Below are 20,100 nucleotides of genomic sequence, written 5' to 3'. Positions count from 1 at the left end.
TCGATCGCTTTATCCCTTATTTTTTTTACACAGACGGCCAAAAACAAACAATTTCCATTACCATTGCAATTATTAAGCTAACGTATGTTTAACTAAATTTATTGAAATAATGTTTATTTAGGCATTTCTTTAGGTTTACATAGCAGTAACAAAAGAAAAACATTTTGTTTCTGAAGAGTAGTATGTATCTCTATAAGAAATAACTGAGTTCTTTTGATTTCTCTGTTACATCTATTGATAAAAATAATAATACAATTGCTAAATACAGACATATCGTTATACTTGCAAAAAATATGTGTAAATACCTACCTACTAGTATAGTACTCTCTTAATTACTTAACTTTTTTCTCTAATATTTTTTCAACAGCACTCAAAAAAGAGCTGTAACTTTTAATAGCTATGTGCGTTATCTCGTATACATTAGCGGCCAAAAGGGTAGGATCATTTTATGATTTGAAGGAAGTAACTTATTTTGATGCACATGCAATTAAAGTTATAGTGCACAATTATATTATTTTATTGCATTATACTGGAATAAAAATAGTATAATAACTCTCGTCTCTGAACCCAAAATACGTAGTATAATTTTAACTAGACAAATAAGTGAGCCAAAACTTTTAACTGGTAGTGTATATAAATTTATACAAAATAATATTATTTTACAATTCTCATTTATATCTTTACATCAAGTCTTTCCCTCTACCATCAATTCACTGTAGAATTGTCAGTTGCTACTTTTAGAACACCTCATAAATTGAAACCTGTTACTTTCATCAAATGATAGTGGGTCGTTATAAATATTATGAAGTAAATACAAAGCATTAGCTTAAAAAATGTTATTATACATTTTCGACTCATTTTTTTCTCAGTGTAAATGGAACCTGCTCTTCTGCCATTAATATCCAATACTTTTTAGTCTAGTTGAACGTATTCTTTCCTGAGGATTGATTAATGTGGAATCCTAGTGGACCATAAAAGTCTGGTCATACAAGGACCATCACTCCGTATGCGAAGATCAACGGACAAAAATCGATTTTTCGAGGAACAATATGTATCGATCGTGGCCAATACTGCTGTCATTTTTACAATGTGCTATCGGTGTCGAGCGGAATGCATTGTTCGGTCGAAGCATTGTCGTTGACCTACTTCTTTTTCGCGCGTTCGGTTTACCTTGATCTTATCGGCCTGATAACTTGCACGCACATTTTTTGTGATCTAATCATCATCTCGCAAGGAATTATTCCTATAGGAGAATCGAATGGACAACGCGAATTCCATGGTTCAAGCGTGCGACTACTAAACTTCATTGTTACAGTTAAATGGTTAAATCTGTGTTAACTGCGACAGAACAAACTTTTATAATATGGGGAAACCAAGGACAAACGTAACAATTTGGGTTTTTGATTCTGTAACTTCTAAGTTTTATAAAATTTTTAGAAAGGTCAAACAGGACAGTAAATCTGCATTATTAAACAACGTAATCAAACAAAAAAGCTAGCAATATATTACACCAATTTTTTTAAGTAAACCTCTATTTAAAGTATGTCATTCGTTACTTTTGTCTCTACCCCTAGGGACGAAAGATAATTTGCGATAATTTGAGGTAGGGACGATGGTAACATCCTATATAAGCTTAAAAGTTAAATTAAGTAATAGAAAAAATACTTCTGGAGGGTATTTCTACTTATTTAGCGTATAGATATCAACATAAACTTAACATAGACTTTTAAGAAGCCAATCCGCAATCTGTTTTTCTTTTACGAATATGGGATATTCTGTAAACAGTAATCTCGTATTTGAGGATCACGTTTAAGAACGTAACAATTTCATTTTTGTCCATTTCTTTTTTATTTATATCATATGATAGAATAGATAAAAGAGAATGCTTTTATTGTATGTGAAAGTTGAACAGCTGAAAATCTTGACAAGCCCCAAGATATGAATAACTATTTTCATAATGGGTATGTAGGGAAATAACTTGACAAGTCTATATGAAACAAGAGAATAATTTGACAAATTAATTTGTAAATAATTTGAGAAATTCAAAGTTATTACGTAGTATTTAATAACTCTATGGAAGAACGTTGACTGCTCTGCTTGCACCGCTCGTTTTTGTTATTTTGCAATGTTCTGTTCCAAACTTCAAAATCACTTGTTTGTAAAATTCAGAAAATGTGACTTAACAAGTTCTCTCTTTAATAAATTGTATTAAAATAACATATCCGTTAAAACAAAGAGTATAGAAGAAAGTCGCAAGTTAAAATCGGAACAAAAGTAATAACTTGTTAATTTTATCCCTACTGGCAGTATTTTTCATGAACGGGTCATTCCACGCGAAATCGGGCACGTTTCGGAGCAAGTTCTTGTAATTTGCTCAAATTTGAATATGTTGTAGTCTTTAACGATATTTAAACGTACTCCAAAGGATTTTTCAAAATTTTGAAAATTGTCGATTTTACAGCTGTTTGAAGTTAAGTGCTACCTTTTCTTTAAAAATTATAGCTATTGAACTAGTAAGCGGACGGAGATGAGCTTTACGGTGCTTATAGAGAAAATATTGAAGTTTGCAAAAAAAATTATTTCATTTAAAATAAATTGTGTTTTAATCATCTTTTTTGCAATTATTTTAAACAAATGCAGGTTTTTAAGATGATGCGCGATTTTAAAAATCTGAAAAAAAAGGAGAATATAGTTTGATCCTTCCCCTTGATGGACAAACTTTCAAAAAAATGGACATTTTAAAATTGGCCCTGTGAAAATTGCCGAAAGTTGACGCTGCGTCGAGTCGCACTGCTGTGGCGGGCGCGTCGTCGCTGGCAGCCTACTCGACTCCAGCGAACGAACGCGCGTTATTATTTGCGACCAAGGCGGCAAATATTGGTAACTCACTCTTTGTCAATGATTCTTATTGACAAGTTCACATTCATTTTTGCCATGTGAAGTTGCAAAAAAGTGCCATTCTGCATTAATACCAAAATCTTCGAAATGAAAGCTAGGATTTAAGAGATTATATTTATGTTTTCAAGAATAAGACGAAGATTGAGTTACCAATATTTATTCATTGCATTAAACCTTGCAAATGCTCGGAGATAATGTAGAGTAATGTTGGGTGAAGTCGACTTGATTCTAAATAATAACGCACGTTCGCCCGCTGGAATCGAGTAGGCTGCTAGCGACGACGCGCCCGCCACAGCAGTGCGACTCGACGCAGCGTCAACTTTCGGCAATTTTCACAGGGCCAATTTTAAAATGTCCATCTTTTTGAAAGTTTGTCCATCAAGGGGAAGGATCAAACTATATTCTCCTTTTTTTTCAGATTTTTAAAATCGCGCATCATCTTAAAAACCTGCATTTGTTTAAAATAATTGCAAAAAAGATGATTAAAACACAATTTATTTTAAATGAAATAATTTTTTTTGCAAACTTCAATATTTTCTCTATAAGCACCGTAAAGCTCATCTCCGTCCGCTTACTAGTTCAATAGCTATAATTTTTAAAGAAAAGGTAGCACTTAACTTCAAACAGCTGTAAAATCGACAATTTTCAAAATTTTGAAAAATCCTTTGGAGTACGTTTAAATATCGTTAAAGACTACAACATATTCAAATTTGAGCAAATTACAAGAACTTGCTCCGAAACGTGCCCGATTTCGTGTGGAATGACCCGAACGTGTTCTACATACTAATCTAACTTATAATCATAACAATTTTTATATTTATCTATAAGGTCAATATCTAATGAATACAATACAAAAAAGGTCAAAGGATTTTATGAAGCCAGAACAAAAGAGTACGTAATTGAAACAGACCATACAAGTTTACTTTTAATATACTATTTCAATAAAACATTAAAATATGAAGAACTGTTCATTATCGCGTGTTGCCAAAAACTAAGGTGGAGAAAAAATGGAAATGACATGCAAAGATGGAAGCACAAGATTATTGATCAATTGGTATTTGTTTTATAATGTTTGTTATGTTCGTCCCGTGTTACGTTTGTCTCTGGTCCTCCCTACCTAACCCTTATCATACCAAGAAGTCACGTGGAGCTTAAATACAGAATTCCAGAAACTGGAATAAGTACCTAAAATGACTTCGAAGATTTGAACATTTGAAAGCTTTTTGTGCCTGAAGATTCAAGATTGAAATATTTGCGAAATTGATTGTTGAAATATGTGAAAATGAGAAATTTCGAACAATTTAAGTTGCTTGTGTTGGAGAAGGAGTATTGAGGTCCCTAATTAATTTCATTTTGGTATACGCTAAAGATTAAACAATGCACAGAAAGTGCAGTCATTTATTAAAATAAATGTGTAATGCTATGGAAGGTCCATCTAATAATTGTTTAGAAACAGGTGCGGTAGACTGTGAATTTACTCTACTTTTTATTTGTGCGAAAGTTATAGATAATCGCATGGAAAAATGTAATCTGTTGACAGAACAAATATTAATTCGTTATAATTTGAACTGGAACAAGGAAGTTCTATAAATTGCATGAACATAGTTCATTAGCTCTTCGCTACGAGCAGCCTGTCCGCTGTAACACTCCCGTTGAACGAGACGCAGCGCCAAAAGTGTCCATTACGTCAGGGCAATTGTCAATGACTACAACAACACCTTATCGAACTAAAATTATTTAGACGATTTTTTGAGATAAAAATTTACTGGTATTATTCAATTGTTTTGTGAGAAACAAATGATATCAGAGAAAACATGTAAAACTATAAGTTTAAAAAAAGATATGAAGTATGTATGTGCTATAGGGTTATCAAATGTTGGCTCACTACTTACAAACTAAAATGGCCGGGGGAAAAGGTGAATCGTCCATTCGCATGGCGGAGAAATAACTGCAACGCACCGATTTTGATGTATTGACGAAGCTGGTGATCTGGTAGAAGTCTTCTAGCCAATACATCAAAATCGGAGCGTTGCAGATTTTTCTCCTCGATGCGAGTGAACGATTCCCGTTTCCTCCTGGCTGCTTCAGCTTGTAAGTAGTGAGCCAACATATCGTAACTCTATAGTAAGAGACTAAAGTCACTCGTCGTATATCAACAACGTCTTATGGAAAGCGACTATTGTCACCCGTCGCGTCGTAGCGAAAGGGTTAGTAATATTTCAAATTTTTGTTCAGGAACAGTTTCACGAGCGGCCACTACAGTGGCCAGTCATACACAAAGGATGGTTTCCCAAACAGCCACTATAGTAACCATTCGTGCATAGGGACCAAATTCGCAAGCGACTACTATTATAGTAGCCATTCGATGCGAAAGGATTAAGGGGCATGTTTTTTCAAAAACATTTATAATAATAACATTAAATCTTTTTTATATACAGATATGTATATTCGTATTTGAGATCTGTTAAAAAATGATTTAATTATGAATATTGCATGGTAATTGAAATATGGATTAGAAGCTACTTTATTGTTTCGAAAAATTGAATATTTTGCTTCCAATAATAGTTACATGTTTTATTTTTTCAGAAATTAAATTTGATGCGAAAGTTTATAATAGAGAAGTAAGCATCTTACTAGTGTGCAAGTTGCTTCAAAAGCAATTTACTTAATTACTTCTATTCTAAGATAACTTTGACGTGATTTTAATATTACAAATGCACTGTCTGGGCTCTATATTCGAGCATTAGTTACTAGGTTAATGAAGAACTTAATAATTTATATTGATGGGCTCAATATTTTAAATAACCTAGAACATAGCAACGTTAAAGAAATAAACAATTTGTTACTTGATTTTGTATATAAAATAATGATTTGAAATTTGTAAAGATTAGAAGCCAGCTATTTAATTAATACAATTTTCAATATTTCATTGGAGAACAGTAGTAAATAATTTTGTAATTAAACCTTTATATTACAGTTTTTTTAGTGTACATGTAGTGGATTAATTTATACATAATTTGATCGATTAGTAGATAAACTATTGTTCTTAAAGAAGTGAATAAATCATGAGTTACTCAAAGATTTTATAATTTCATCTTCATTGCTAAGCTTGACAGCCTGGTAATGTCTACTCCATTATTTGAAACAATTTGTATTCTGCGCGTAAGCACTTAAAAAAGTTAAAGAAGGTGGGACTACATGTAATAAAATTTTTTTTGAAGATTCTTTGTCACTACATTGTATAACACAGAAAACCATAAAACATTGAGTTTAACTTTTTTTTCGATATGTTGTACAACTCTGTAGATATGTATTTACGACAAGATAAAATTTCTTTTTTTACCGTAAAGCTTGAACAATCCTTTTTTCCATCTAATGGATAAAAAACAATCGACATATAAAATTTGTAATTCGCCTTTACACCGACGAAATTAAAATTTAATGTTTTGAATTTTCGAATTACAGTATTTCCTTAATAAACAGAAATAACTAGTTCTAACCATCCGCACAAAAAGCGTTATAATAAAAATAACGTGAAAGTGGTGCAAATGCAATAAAGTCGTCAAATAAAAATAAAATATATGCAGTAGGTACTACACAAATGATTCTTGAGTTATCCTAAAAGTTCTTTATCTGAACACATTGGTTTTCTTATTTACAACAGAATCTCTATTATCCGAATCCTCGTTATCCGTATTCTCTATTATCCGAACACTCCGATAATATTCATTCGAATGCTCCGTTACCCCAATATGTTTTGTATGTAACCACTTAAATTTAAAGAAATCAACTGATGACGTAATTTATTGAAGAAATCAGTATAAATTTAGTTTAACATTGTAACCGGTATGCAGCACAGCATATTGGAAGTGCGTATGCGACAAATCCGGCTGACCGGACAAACACCAACAGTACATACTAATAAATAACATTTACATACATATGTCAAGTTTTACATACCACTACATTCATACATTCATTGTTCATCGACATCGGTCGGATTTGTCGCAACGATTTCGTTGTTGTACAACATTCAATTTGGGCAAAGCCTAATGCCATAATAAAGTATAACATGATAATATGAAAACATAATTATACGAATATATACATAGTTATGATGATGATATAATCAACATTTTGAAGCATTTAAGGTTTTAGAAATGGGACAATGATGGTACGAGGCACTAAAGGTACATAATTTTACTGAATTAGATTTGCTAAAGAAAATTGCGATTTAGCAGTTATGAAAATTTGAAACCCATAATTCTTCAACCAAATTAAGTTTAAGTTTATGATTTGTGATTACTATTATTATATAGATACCCATAATATTTGAATTCCATTTTTTTAAATAAATGAAAATCGACATAAAAGAAGTATATATTCTATTATCCGAAAATTCCCCTATCACAATTTAGATAGTTTTATTATACTATGTACGTGTTAAAACTAAAAAGAAAAAATTCCATTACACTCAGTCTTTCTAGTAGAAGTACAGCGTTGACGATAAAAGCACTAGTTCTGACTGAATCATTATATTAAGCTCCTTAGTCTCACATAATAAAAACGCAATCTCTAAGATCGAAGATCGCAAGTTCGAGTTCAGGGAGAAGGTGCTTGTGATTGTATCGTGTGCCTATAGTTTCCAATTCTATGATAGACACAGGCGAGGCGATTCTCGAACTTGCAAGATGATGTCAGTAAATCCTGGAATCTGTTCGAAGTGGGCTCGTTACGAGGCTGATCACGAGTCGAGGCGAGGGTAGCACGTTTGCCAATTTCGAGGTCGCGACACGACGGTACGCTTTATATTCGTCGATCGAGTGAAAACGCAAGCGGCTGGAAATCGCATTAAATAACGTAACTGGATTTTCACCTGCCCTTGCTCACGTTCACACATTGCGATTCAATTAATCTCGACGTTTTTTACGAAGTTCATCTCGTTTTCGGTTTTTGTAGAAAACGTGATCATGGATTTGTTGAGTAGATTTCTGATTCCTCATTGTTAGGGTCTTTTCTCAGTTAGAACTTTTTAAGTCTTCATCTTTTTTCGAATTTAATGTCTTGCAAATAGGTCTCTAGAATATTATGTTCAAATTTAAAAACTTTGATGGTTTTAGTGCAGTATAATATGCGGTGTCTACTGTTATGTATAGTGGAAAAATTAAACCACTGGATCGGTGAATATTTGTAAAAAAGAAAAAAAAATTTGTGATAAAATTATGATAATCTTGAAAAATAATGGTAAATTTCAAATGTTCACTCTTTAACTTCATCAAACAATAACCACTCGATATTTATACTGTCCGTACAGTAATACTAATTCCACAGACATTTTTGAAGATTTTAATACATAGTATTTAATAATAATAATAATGTTTTCATTATAAAAAATGATAAGCACAAGAAAGAAATAAAAAATAGAACAGAAAATGTAGCAAGCTGCTTAATAAAATTTGCTTCGTATAATGTCCTTAAGATGAAACTTCTAGGATTAGACAATTAGTATTGTAAGATTAGATTAATTTTTTAATAAATTATCGTTCAATCAGAAATATGTATGCGGACTAACGAAGTGTTAAATTAAAGAATATTCTTAGAAAACTGTTTTAAGTTTGTTTCAATTCTACATCGAACGTTCTAATGCTAGGTTCAATATTTATTACTGTATTTATTAGACATTTGCAAAATCCTCTGAACTAATGTTCCTTAAAAGTTTTTTAAAAACATAATCCTATTTTACAACACTGTTGCAATTCTCGTAGGCCAAACCTTGACATTCAATGTATTGAATTCAGTCTTTTTTATGTAGATATCAATCTTTTTTTAAAACTACAATAGTAATCCAAATTTATAATCTAATACTTGCAAGAACGAATATTTATGTAGTAAAAAACATTCTCATTTTTCTCCATACATAGGTGTTTCGTTTTATCTCATGCTAAAGATTCTCGTTTTGTCTCACATGTGGTAATTTAGTAAATATTTAGTATTTATATTTCATAGTGAAATAAAGAATTGGATGAAACGACTAGATGCAGTACGAGCACTATAAAACTTACAACTAAACTTATTGTTATAAATATTGTAAATGAAAAATAAGAAATGGCGGCAACACCAACACAGTATTAAAACTACCAAATAAGAAGTCACGTGTGCACAGATGTGCACAGGATTGATCATGAATTGGTGGAAGAATCGTTTGCTACCACGTTACTTGATGATGGCTTACTGGATGATAAGCACCAGCTACTATTCGATCCAAAATTGTACTGTCAATTTTAAATACATTGTTCCCGTAAAACGTAGACAAATCGGACATTTCGTCACAGTATATTTTGTGTTTCGTATGAGCTTCTTTACCAATTTTGAAACCTTTTAGTACTAACCGTGTAACCACAGGTAGGTATAGTGAAAATTGTCAAGTCAATATTTACTCGGTTTCCTTGTATCAAGAAAAAATTCCGTACTAACCACAAACGCTGTTACTGGTGAATGAAATATTGTTCGCTCGTCAACAAATTTTTTTAGAGTACATCATGCAAACGAAAGTTGCATTTTTCCAGATATTTAACAGTAAAAAAACTTAGAAGTTAGAAGATTTTTAAAGTAGTACTGTCGGGAGCTCATCAGATGTCAGTAGATCTAATTAGTTTCACAGAAAAGCTACTATTAAAAAACTACTAAACTATTATCCTACTACCGACAGATCGATATTTTGGCATTAAGAAAGTTAAAATATTTCAGCATATATTATTTACGCATACCAAAAGTCTTCATATTACTCCATTAACTCTTTGGGGTTGGTGGGTTAAAAACTGTTCCACCTTTTGCTTAACTTTTTATGCATGATGGGATATATTTTAACCCATCTCGAAAAGTTGAAATTACTCATAGTCATACATTTTAATATTTAATATTTTATTTAAAGTTTTTTATTCAGTTGGCAATGCTATGAATCAATGGTAAATACGTAAATAAGTGAAACAAACATTTATACAAGTCAAAACGCATTAGTAAGTTGTTGACACTGTTGTGACTACGGTGCAACTTGGGTTTTTATTTTCTTTAAAATCATGTGTCTCAAAGAGTTAATAAATTCCTTTACACACTTCGTCGTTTTATTTTTAGACAGTTCAAATTCTCTTAGGAGAATCCAATTTAAGACCTCTTGTCTGAATCAACTCTCAGTTATCGCACAATAAATCGCGTAGGATGCTATCTCGCAGAAACTACCAAACACTGCCACCTCGATCTATCGAGAAACAGTCTGACACCTATATCCATTCTTCTAGAAGCCACCCTTCCCCCGCCCGCGGTTCACCATGAATCAGAATTGGATTAAGCCGGTGAAAACGCTAGAAATTTCTGGAGCAGAGGCTGCCAAAGGGCCGACAGAGGGTTGAAGGGAGAGATGCAGACTCGTTGGAGATTAACGTCGGATTAAAATTGCAGCCGGTTATTAGGGCGGCTTAATAAACGCGAGTAAATCTCGTTCGGCAAGCTGAGAGGATGAGGGATGGGGTGGTACCCTTAAATTCGGCGTGGTATGTTGCTCCGTGCCCCTCGATGTTAATGCCGCTAATGAAGTTGACGAATTAAAAAAAAAAGAAGGAAAGAGAAGGAAAAAAATATCGAGGAAAACCGAGAGGGTTGAGGGATGAACACGAAAATTGCTTCTCTCTTGGAAAAAGTACCTTGCTCGAGTGAATATTATTTTAGCTATTTGATGGACAGTCCGATTTCCGAATTACGCGGCGACAAAGTGACTGCTTAGTTTCTGCTGTATGTAATTCTGAAAATACTTAAAAAGAACTGCCTAATTTGTAGCTAAAGTAGGAGAATGCATCCGAATGCAAGGGAGGTGGTTATAATTTTTTTTATGACGTAGAGAATGTAATGTTGGTTGGCAAATGTTGTTGTATCAAGCTGGTTTTATGGAAGCCATTTTTGTCAAGTTTTTAGTATAGACAGTTTCATCTCTTGAGAAAAAGTGGAGGCTGTTTGAAGAGACTTCTTTGAACCAGTTTCTTTCATATGTCCGATTTTTTACTCGGAAAAGTAGTGCAAATATTGTTGACAGATTTTTCTATTATGTATAAAGTGTAAAAAAATATGTATAGCAAAATAAAAGAGTGGTATCCTATAACATGTCCAATCTGCTCCCATTTTGTAGTTAAAATTGCTTTGCCTTAAAATTATTTTACTGTAAAATAAAGTTGTTAATATGTCTATACGCTAATCTAACAGTCCGTAATTTTATACATACATTGAAAAGCAGGAATAGAGTGATTAAAAAACTAGACATTTCTTATGGTTTAACTATTATAAAGCTTTGAAAATTCGATATTTGTAGGAAATGGACCTTAAATTTTTAAATACTGATCCAACTATTTTACTGCTCTTTATTTTTAAAACTTAAATAGTAACTATCCGAATATTCTTCTATTTCTACTTCCATTGTTATTGTTTTTCATTTATAACCGATTCGGTATTAAAATCTACCATATACTGAATACTTACTATACAAAATTATGAACACATTACTTAATCGTACTTACTAATAAAGTAATACCTAACAATTGTTCGAACTGCATCTTTTTAATGTTAAAAGTCTAGTGTTTTGAATAATATATAAAATTATTTATAAACTGCTGAAAAGAAATGTTAACAGAGAAATAACTGTATAAATGTCAGTCAATCTATATTTAATTTAAAAATTATATAAGATTATTTAGTTAATATTAATTCCTGAAAATTTTCCAGACAATACTGGTAAACTGTTCAAATATTCTGTCAAAAGGATAATAATTATTCGAACGTTTCTTTATTTGTATTCGGAGAAGAAAGCAATGATTTATCAAGATACTATTACTTTCCTTTTAAGAATAAGTATTAAAACAACCACTTTCAGTATATGTATACCTAAAAAATTAAGTGTTAAAATTAATACTGTGCAGCGCGCACATTATATATATGTATATTTTAATAGAATAACAATTTTAATTTATAATCATTTGTACGAAACAGTAGGCAAAATTGCTGGCAATGCGTACAAAGTAAACTTTAGCGACAATTGTTATTTTATTGCGAATATTAATTTCTCACGAAATAATTTTCCATTAACCAAATTTGCAATTTTAATCAATCGTTGACTCTTTTCCAAAATCGGAGAGGAATTGGAGAATTAATCAATATTGAGTCTCATGTTGTACTGGAGTACATCAACAATTTCAGAGTTGATAGAATCGATACAAAATTTTGTAAGAAATTCTTTAGACATTTTGCTTCAGTAATTATATCAAATTCATTTATAGAAATAGTCTTTAAGATCTAATATCAGATTATGTTATATCTAATTTTTTGCAATACCTATTATTACAATACGTAGTCATTAATATACGGTGTTAATAATTTAAATCTGAAGCGTGACATGAAACTCAATTAAATAAATATAGTACAAATAAATAATCTCCGTGAAACAATGCGTGAAACTGTTAATAATAATATTTGTACAAAAAACATTTGGTACAAACATTATTTTATGGAAAAGTTGATATTTTTCATGAAGTATTTTCTGTGGTTTAATGTCGCGATTTCGATTAACCATCAATTGTCTACAGGTTTTTGATTATTATTTACGAATATACAGAGTGTTCTAGAACTGGTGATCTAAGCGGAAATGTAGTGATTCTACATGAATAAATTAGTCGGAAATATGAAATAAAATTTTTCGGTATCATGCTTCATTTCTGAGAAAACTAAGTTTGATTAATGATGTGGACGGTCTAATCATTGACTCTCTCCACTGCGAGCTGGAGGCATTTTATTTTCTTGGTTACTCCTCATCCCCACATATTTAAAATTGGATTTCGGCCCTCGACTAAAAGTCGAAGTCAGTTTTTTCAAAACCGAATCATAATATCAGAAAAGTTCATTCCACAGGGTGTATTAGAAAATGTGGTACATCTTTAGAAGACAGATTCTAAGCACGAAGGAATGAAAAAAGTTCTTGCACGTACATGTTCGAAAACACTTGGGTTTTTAGTTATAAGTAATTTTATATTGCATATAGCGTGGTACTCTCTTTAAGACCCATGAGTATGTGCCACTCATTTGAGGGACCGGAATAATCCTGGACCTAGCAGGACCTTTAAAAGGGATACCAAACCGCGCAGGCAAGAAATAGACCAGCGTTTTACGTAATACAAGAAAGCATATAATTTAAAAAGTAGGCGTTTCCGCGCATATACATGTGCACATGAATCTACCCTGCAAAAATGTCCCACATTTTCTGATATACCCTATATATTTTCGACTAACTTTTTCATGTAAAATCACCACATTTTCGTTCGTATCGCCACTTCTGGGATACCCTGTATTTAGTTATCATAAATAAACTCACAAGGTCCATTAATTTTTCAGTTGCTTTTAAGATACCTATTAAAGCAGTTAGATTTTACTGCGGGTCACTAAACTCTCTAAAATCCCTTTGGTGGGCCTTTGAACGCCATGTACCAAATCCTGGTACTTACAATTAATTCCTTGATCGTAAGCCTTACAATCGAAAAAAGAAAAAGAAAAGAAAGATGACATTTGAGTATTTAATTTAACATCGCGATTTTAGGTATCATTTAAAAATTGTTCCTTTTAGCTTTTTAATGTACTAAAATTGCTCAACTATTATTTATGAATTTGAATAATAAATGGAATTAGTATTAGGTGGTCCAGTCGAAGGGAGAAGTGGCATTGCACGTAGAAGATTGCGTTCAGACGCAGATTTACACTTTCAACATTATAAATATCTTTCACGTCTTTGCGTGGCTCTAGAAGAACGTTGAAAAGAAATATACTTTGACCCTTCTACTAGACTCGCAAAAGTCGTAGGAACTACGATTTACATCATTAAATACCGATTTCGTAATTTGTGATACGGTATAAATATCAAATTTTACCAAGTTAGCTCTAATGATACCTTGACGGTTCTCTTGTTGAAAGTTGAAACTAAACTTCATGGAACATTCCGTTTAACTTTTGGGATCACTAACTTAAGTTTTAGATTTTGATATGTGGATACCATATGAAGTAGTGGACCAATTTGTTTTTTAAAGTGAACCGTTGTTTTATATTGCTCAATATAAATATAGGATAATAATGTAGATGATTGCTGCTCATGTAAGAATTAAACCTCACAAATTAATAAATTTAAGATGGTGCAATTTCCATAGTTTAATGGACTATGTGTATGAATTATAATAAACTGTACGAATGTGTAATTTGAAAGGTTTCATTTTATTGTTACTTCTATGTTCTCTTTCATGTACATATAATGTATATGTACAATAAAGATATATGAAACTTTTTTCATTGACTTGCTTTTTATCTCCAGTAGTATACAGTTAAGTCGAAAAGATAGGTGGAACTTATATTTCAAACTGGTTGTAAAACAGATAGAACTTTTAAATATTTTTGTCCCTTTTTTGTTCAAATGGTTTATTGAAATCTTCTAATAGTCAGATTTATTACTTTACTGAGGTTACTTGAAATTTTATCTGGAATATTTCAGTAATATTTTACTGAGAACACAGCATTCTAAAATTTACTTGATTTAATATTAAATTTTTGGGGAAAATGAAAATTTTGAATGAATTTCCTAAATTATCAGACCAAATATAAATTGAAATACTTCATTAAGGTGGAAGAATGTTTAAAATGTAAAATGCTCTAGTGATGTGTTGGAAAAGACATGACTTACAGTTAGAAAATTTTTAGCCTTTCGTATATTCTAGTATTCCATTGCCATATTTTGTGTTTTACCTTTTCTTCTACTTAAATGAAAAAGTCAAAATAAATCCTTGTACATACATGGAAGGCCTTTAAAATTCCAATACATATAAAATTAAATTGATTTTGAAATAATGCTACAAAATATTAGAACTACAATTAGAATAATTCAGTAAGGAATGAAAGCAGGTGAGAAGTAAAAAGTTCTATAAAAATATTGTGCTGATTTAATATAAGTGTTATATAGCTTCTTTCTTAATGAAATATTTCATGTTCAATTTAGTGATATAACTTGATAAACCATCTGACAATAAGATTTTAATCACTTTGATACTTTAATGTTAGGCAGAACATAATTTGGAACACTTGAACAGAATATTAAAGTTCAAAATGTTTTAGTATCGCATTGAATTTAATCAAATGAAATATTGTATTAACTTTTTTATTTGGATCTAATTGTTGGATTCTGCTCATTTAATTAAGATCTAACAGTAAATAGAATTTCATACTTTTAAAAAATTGATAAGTAAAATAATTTTATTTTGACTAAATGATTATAAAAAACAAAACAAATAAAACAATAGTGAACTCTAAATATTTGTTCAAACGTATTTATCTAAAAATATTAACTTAATATTTCCATAACACTATCAAAATAGACAGGATTGTATATAATTTCACAATACTTACAACTTAAACTATTTCAATGGTTGCTAAAAGTAAATAAATTAGATAAATGAATAAGAGAGCAGTTTGGATTATTTCTCAGGAGGTTAAGATAAACAAAACACTGAAATGTTTTTGCAAAACTACTGAGTCGATTTTCACTTTTTTTAGTATCCCAATTCCGAAAGTCAGGTGTGAAAGCGAACACATTTCAATCGATTATCTTGGCATCGATCATGCAGAAAGGCAAATTTCAACAACCACGATTAGGCGGAATTATTTACAAAAGCGAGCGAATGGATTGGAAAAATAAACTCATCCCGTGGAATTAATTTTTAAAACCGCGCGATACTTCATATTTTTCCGTGAAAAATCCATATCACATGCAAAATTTAAATCGAACGAACAAAAACGCGCGCACATCATTCACGTGCACATGAACATACACATATATGAGTTCAATCAAATTACAATCTTCTTAAAAATGATTCAACAAGCTTCTAATGCAACAGCGATGAAAAATCATTAACATCAATTTGAAAATATACTCACGACAGTTGAATTCGTCGGAACTGTCATGGCAATCAGGGACTCCATCACAGTGTGCTGTGCTATCGATACACTGGCCGCTTCTGCATTTGAACTGAGATGATGTGCAAGCTGCGCAAATAGAAATTGTAAAAAGTTAGTTAATATGTTAATGATTGTACATGTTTGAATTTTTGAAAAGTGCAAAGTAAATTACATTTACTCGACGCATGTCTGAGTGTCAGTCACTGCGCCGATGACGTATAAAATAGAGGGAGGTGATTGAAAGTGACAACAGCTCCCTCTATAAACTGATTATTAATGTTTTTCGTCGGTTTTCACCTGAACGGAGTTTAATCAGTATCTACGGACACATATTTACGATACGAAGACTTTGACTAAAATTTATTTGTATGTATTAAATACTTATCGAAATTAATATGACATTAACTGTGATATTGAAATTGGATATTACGAACTTACATTACCAAGTACTATCATAAAGCTTTATATAATCAAATGGGAGCAGTAATAAAAATACAGGCTGAATTTTACTCTGATGCATCCCAAATGATTAACTTTTTTTATATCTGTATATGTATTCTTATAGAATTTGAGAATAGAATTAAAAAATACTACTCTTAACTTCAGAAATTCGCTGATTAAAAAGTTATACGTATGTAAAATAGTGTTTTTAGCATATTTGACAGAATACATTTTGACGCCATATTGGCTCCTATCTGCAATCTGATTGGCTGATGTTTATAGTTCCTATACTAAAACTTGTAACGAGTGAAAGCTTGTTGAAGCTTTCAGTTCGATTCTTTTTATTTACATTTAAAAGAATAAAGAAATATGTAAATTGTCTCGTTGAAAGGAACTTACTTGGTTTTTAAGTCTGGGGTGATAAAACTTTGAGAGGAAAGAGTTATTTTTACTGCGCTATTAAAAATTCTGTGCACTCAGTGGTACGACGTATTAGTAAATTTCGTATCAGACCATCTAATAAGTTTTTAATGCTTTCTGAGATGAAATTTGGCAGAAAATATTTCTGACTACATTTTATCTTAATCAAGGATGTATTTGCCATTTTGATTAATTACCTTTTGCTCTACTGCTACCAATACATAAATTTTTACAAAGCGATTTACATTGAGATTTCACGATTCAGGAAGGAAAACGAGAATCGTTAAAACTCGAATTACTTCGATCTCGTGTACAGAAGATTCAATAACACCACCTTGTCCAGCGTTTAATATGAATTCAGAGGATCTTCTTTGACATGTACGATCAGATTTCAAAGATGGGATCGTAAGCGCGAGGAGTCGATTTTCAAGATTTTTCTCGTTTCCTTCGGTGAATTACTTTTATAAGGGTCTACTATTTCTTAAATATTTCACACTTTAATCACATCCAGACATATCGAGTTCTTTCCTTAGAAGGAAGCTCCGGAAGTTTGTTTTTTAATTAAAACATCTTCAAAATGAAGAATTGTAAAAGAAAATTATACTCGGGCTGAGAATGGTCGAATAATTCAATATTATAGTTTTCATTTTAGTTTATCTGTTTCTATTTTTGTCTCTTCTATCTTACCATTTTTTCATTCGCAATTGTGTTTTAGGTTAGTTTTAATGTGAAGTGCTTATGTAGGTAGTATAATAAAGATATATTCAAATGTTTTATAAATACTCGAATAATCTCAAGAAACTTCGAATATAAAGTTTGACATGAGAAAACCAATACTGTTCTAATAATTTGTTTACAAAATTAATTCCGTTATACGTACATATCACACACTTTTGAGAAAACTGTCACACGTAGAAGATATGAAATTTTCGGGGAGAGCGAAAAGAAAATTGCTGTTTGAAAAATTATTAGTTTCAGTCAAAAATAAGTTCCAATAAAAGTAGGGTCTAATTGTGGATTTAAAAAATTTATGCAGATGGAATCGGTAAGTCACTTGAAAAGTGACAAGGGTTTCTATGTACATATATTGTGTTAAGAATGAAGTATGTATGTATAATAGTGACGGAGATATCATACATATTAATGTAACACAAGTTATAATAGCAAACGAAGGTATTTGACGAAGGATTTCGATGATTTGAGTCACGAAAAGAACGTAACTGTACTTACAGAATTATTTATGTTGACAACTGTACATAATGTAGCAGCTAAAAATATATGGGATCTTTAACTATTGCAAAAATTGTCAATTTTGTTGACTCCCATTTGAATGAATATAGTTTAATATTGGAAATTTAATTGTTGCATTATCCAAAAATTCCTTTATCTGAACACTTGTCTCCCTATTGGTTCGGATGCGAGCGAAAATTAATAGGGGAACAATATAATAAAATCCTGTGATATGAATCTTCAAAAGGTTGAAATATTTAAACCTTTAAAGTCTAGACCTAGAAATCTTTATCTGAAATGTAATGATACCAAATATTGGTTTTCGAGAGAATACTTTAGTTTCTGAATCTGAAACCTAGAGATCTACTACTAAGCTGCAGATTCGTGTCGAAAAAAATTGGATAGTAACCAAGAGCAGAGTCTGAGACATGTTTATATTAACCGTTGTATCAGTAGAACATTGGGAGCTAAAGGGTTAAACAAAGAAGATTTGAAAAAATATCTAAAACATACAATGTGCCACATTTTTTATCCCTTTCGCATCAATGTAGCCGTATTGTAATCGTTTCGCTTAAGACAAGATCAAATTAATAGAAGCAACGAAAATGGAAGAAACTCCATCTCTTAACTTGAAACCATTTAGATCGAGAAAAATCGTTTCTGTTAATTGAACAAATCGTTGTTACGATGAAATAAGCCGTGTCCCGCGATATACTATCAACTGAAGCGCTGTCAAAACCGTGTGTATTGCATTTCAGACAAATACTGGCCAGACTGCTCTTGTTTCAGTTGGCCTCTCCGTTTCCATTCGGACTGTAGTATGGTGTTGTTTCAGCAATCGGATCTGACCGGGGTTTATCTCGTTTTCACAATTATGTCATGTTCATTCGAGAACCGGGACCAGTTTTACCACGCTTTGGATAACATTACAGACTGAGGTGTAAAGTATAGGAATCGTGTTTCGTGGATCGTTTTCCCTCGATCATAGCGATCGAGTAATTGCTCTTGAAGATTATCAATGACATGTACCTACCGCTGTGTAGTGGTGCATTTGCTATTATACATATATACATATACACATACAGGATGTTCCCGGGTTAAATGGTCAAACTTTAGGTATGAATTTAGGACTGTGAAACGGACAAATTTTTCGATTTCTCTATGAAACGTTTACTTTTAACGTTATAAGAATATAGGAACGAATGACGTCGAAATAATCTAGGTTTATCCCTTTATTAATAAAGAAGAATATGGTTACTACATACTTTGCTCAAAATGACTATTCCCTCTTTGGAGACAAGCATTGCAGTTATCAATAACAGAATAAGTGATCGATTGGCCGAGTGGTCGATATTACCATATTTACTAGCAGAATACATAAGCATGGTAATAGTATTTAGTGAACTAACAGTTACTTGCTAGTTCGAATCAAAGAAGCTTTGTTTACAATACAAATAGCAACATATTAGTAATCTTCGATCATCAAAACTGATTATATTCCTCGTTGTCGCAACAACTAATAACTCCTTGATTTTTTAAAATAATATATGTCACTTTTAAGACATATATCATTTTAAGAAATTATTTAAATAGAAAACATGTAGTTTAATACGGAAATTAAAATTGTGTATTTTATAACTATTTCTTCCTTCTTAAAGTTTTTCAAAAGATCTTTATTTTTATGCTCCAGTGATTTTTTTTTAATATCTTTGGATAGGCTAAGGAGTACCCTCTGTACTCAAAACATAAAAAATTGCATGTTTTTATCTATGGTTTCAAAGATATTAATCCGTTAACGCATGATGTCCTATTCTGATGACTTCTTTATTTTATCTTTTTATGGCATCTACTTATGCACAAGTTTATAAGTACATAGGCTTTGAAACAAGTTTTGTACTACACTTTTACGCGTGGCAGGCGTTTAAAGAAGTTTAGTACTTGTAAATTTGTTTGTAAATATTACAGAAAAATTGAAATGAGGCTCTCATCGTAATAGAAGTCTGGGTGTTAACCCTTTGACGTATATCTCAATTAAAAGAAATTTTCCATTATAAATTAGTATTTATAATAATATCAATAATTTGATCT

The 20,100-nt window shown here is 31.5% G+C and overlaps 1 protein-coding gene across 1 annotated transcript in view; it reads right to left on the bottom strand.

Moving 5' to 3' along the window:
* LOC143181108 (uncharacterized) overlaps positions 1 to 20,100 on the bottom strand; it is a 218,100-nt gene that overhangs the window by 63,832 nt on the left and 134,168 nt on the right. The window contains exon 10 of the mRNA XM_076381338.1: positions 15,901 to 16,008. Coding sequence (XP_076237453.1) covers positions 15,901 to 16,008 — 108 coding nt within the window. The remainder of the gene's footprint in view (positions 1 to 15,900; positions 16,009 to 20,100) is intronic.

The sequence above is a fragment of the Calliopsis andreniformis genome, chromosome 6, assembly GCF_051401765.1.
Source record: "Calliopsis andreniformis isolate RMS-2024a chromosome 6, iyCalAndr_principal, whole genome shotgun sequence".
Classification (NCBI taxonomy): Eukaryota; Metazoa; Arthropoda; class Insecta; order Hymenoptera; family Andrenidae; genus Calliopsis; species Calliopsis andreniformis.
This window is presented reverse-complemented; position numbering and strand designations above follow the sequence as displayed.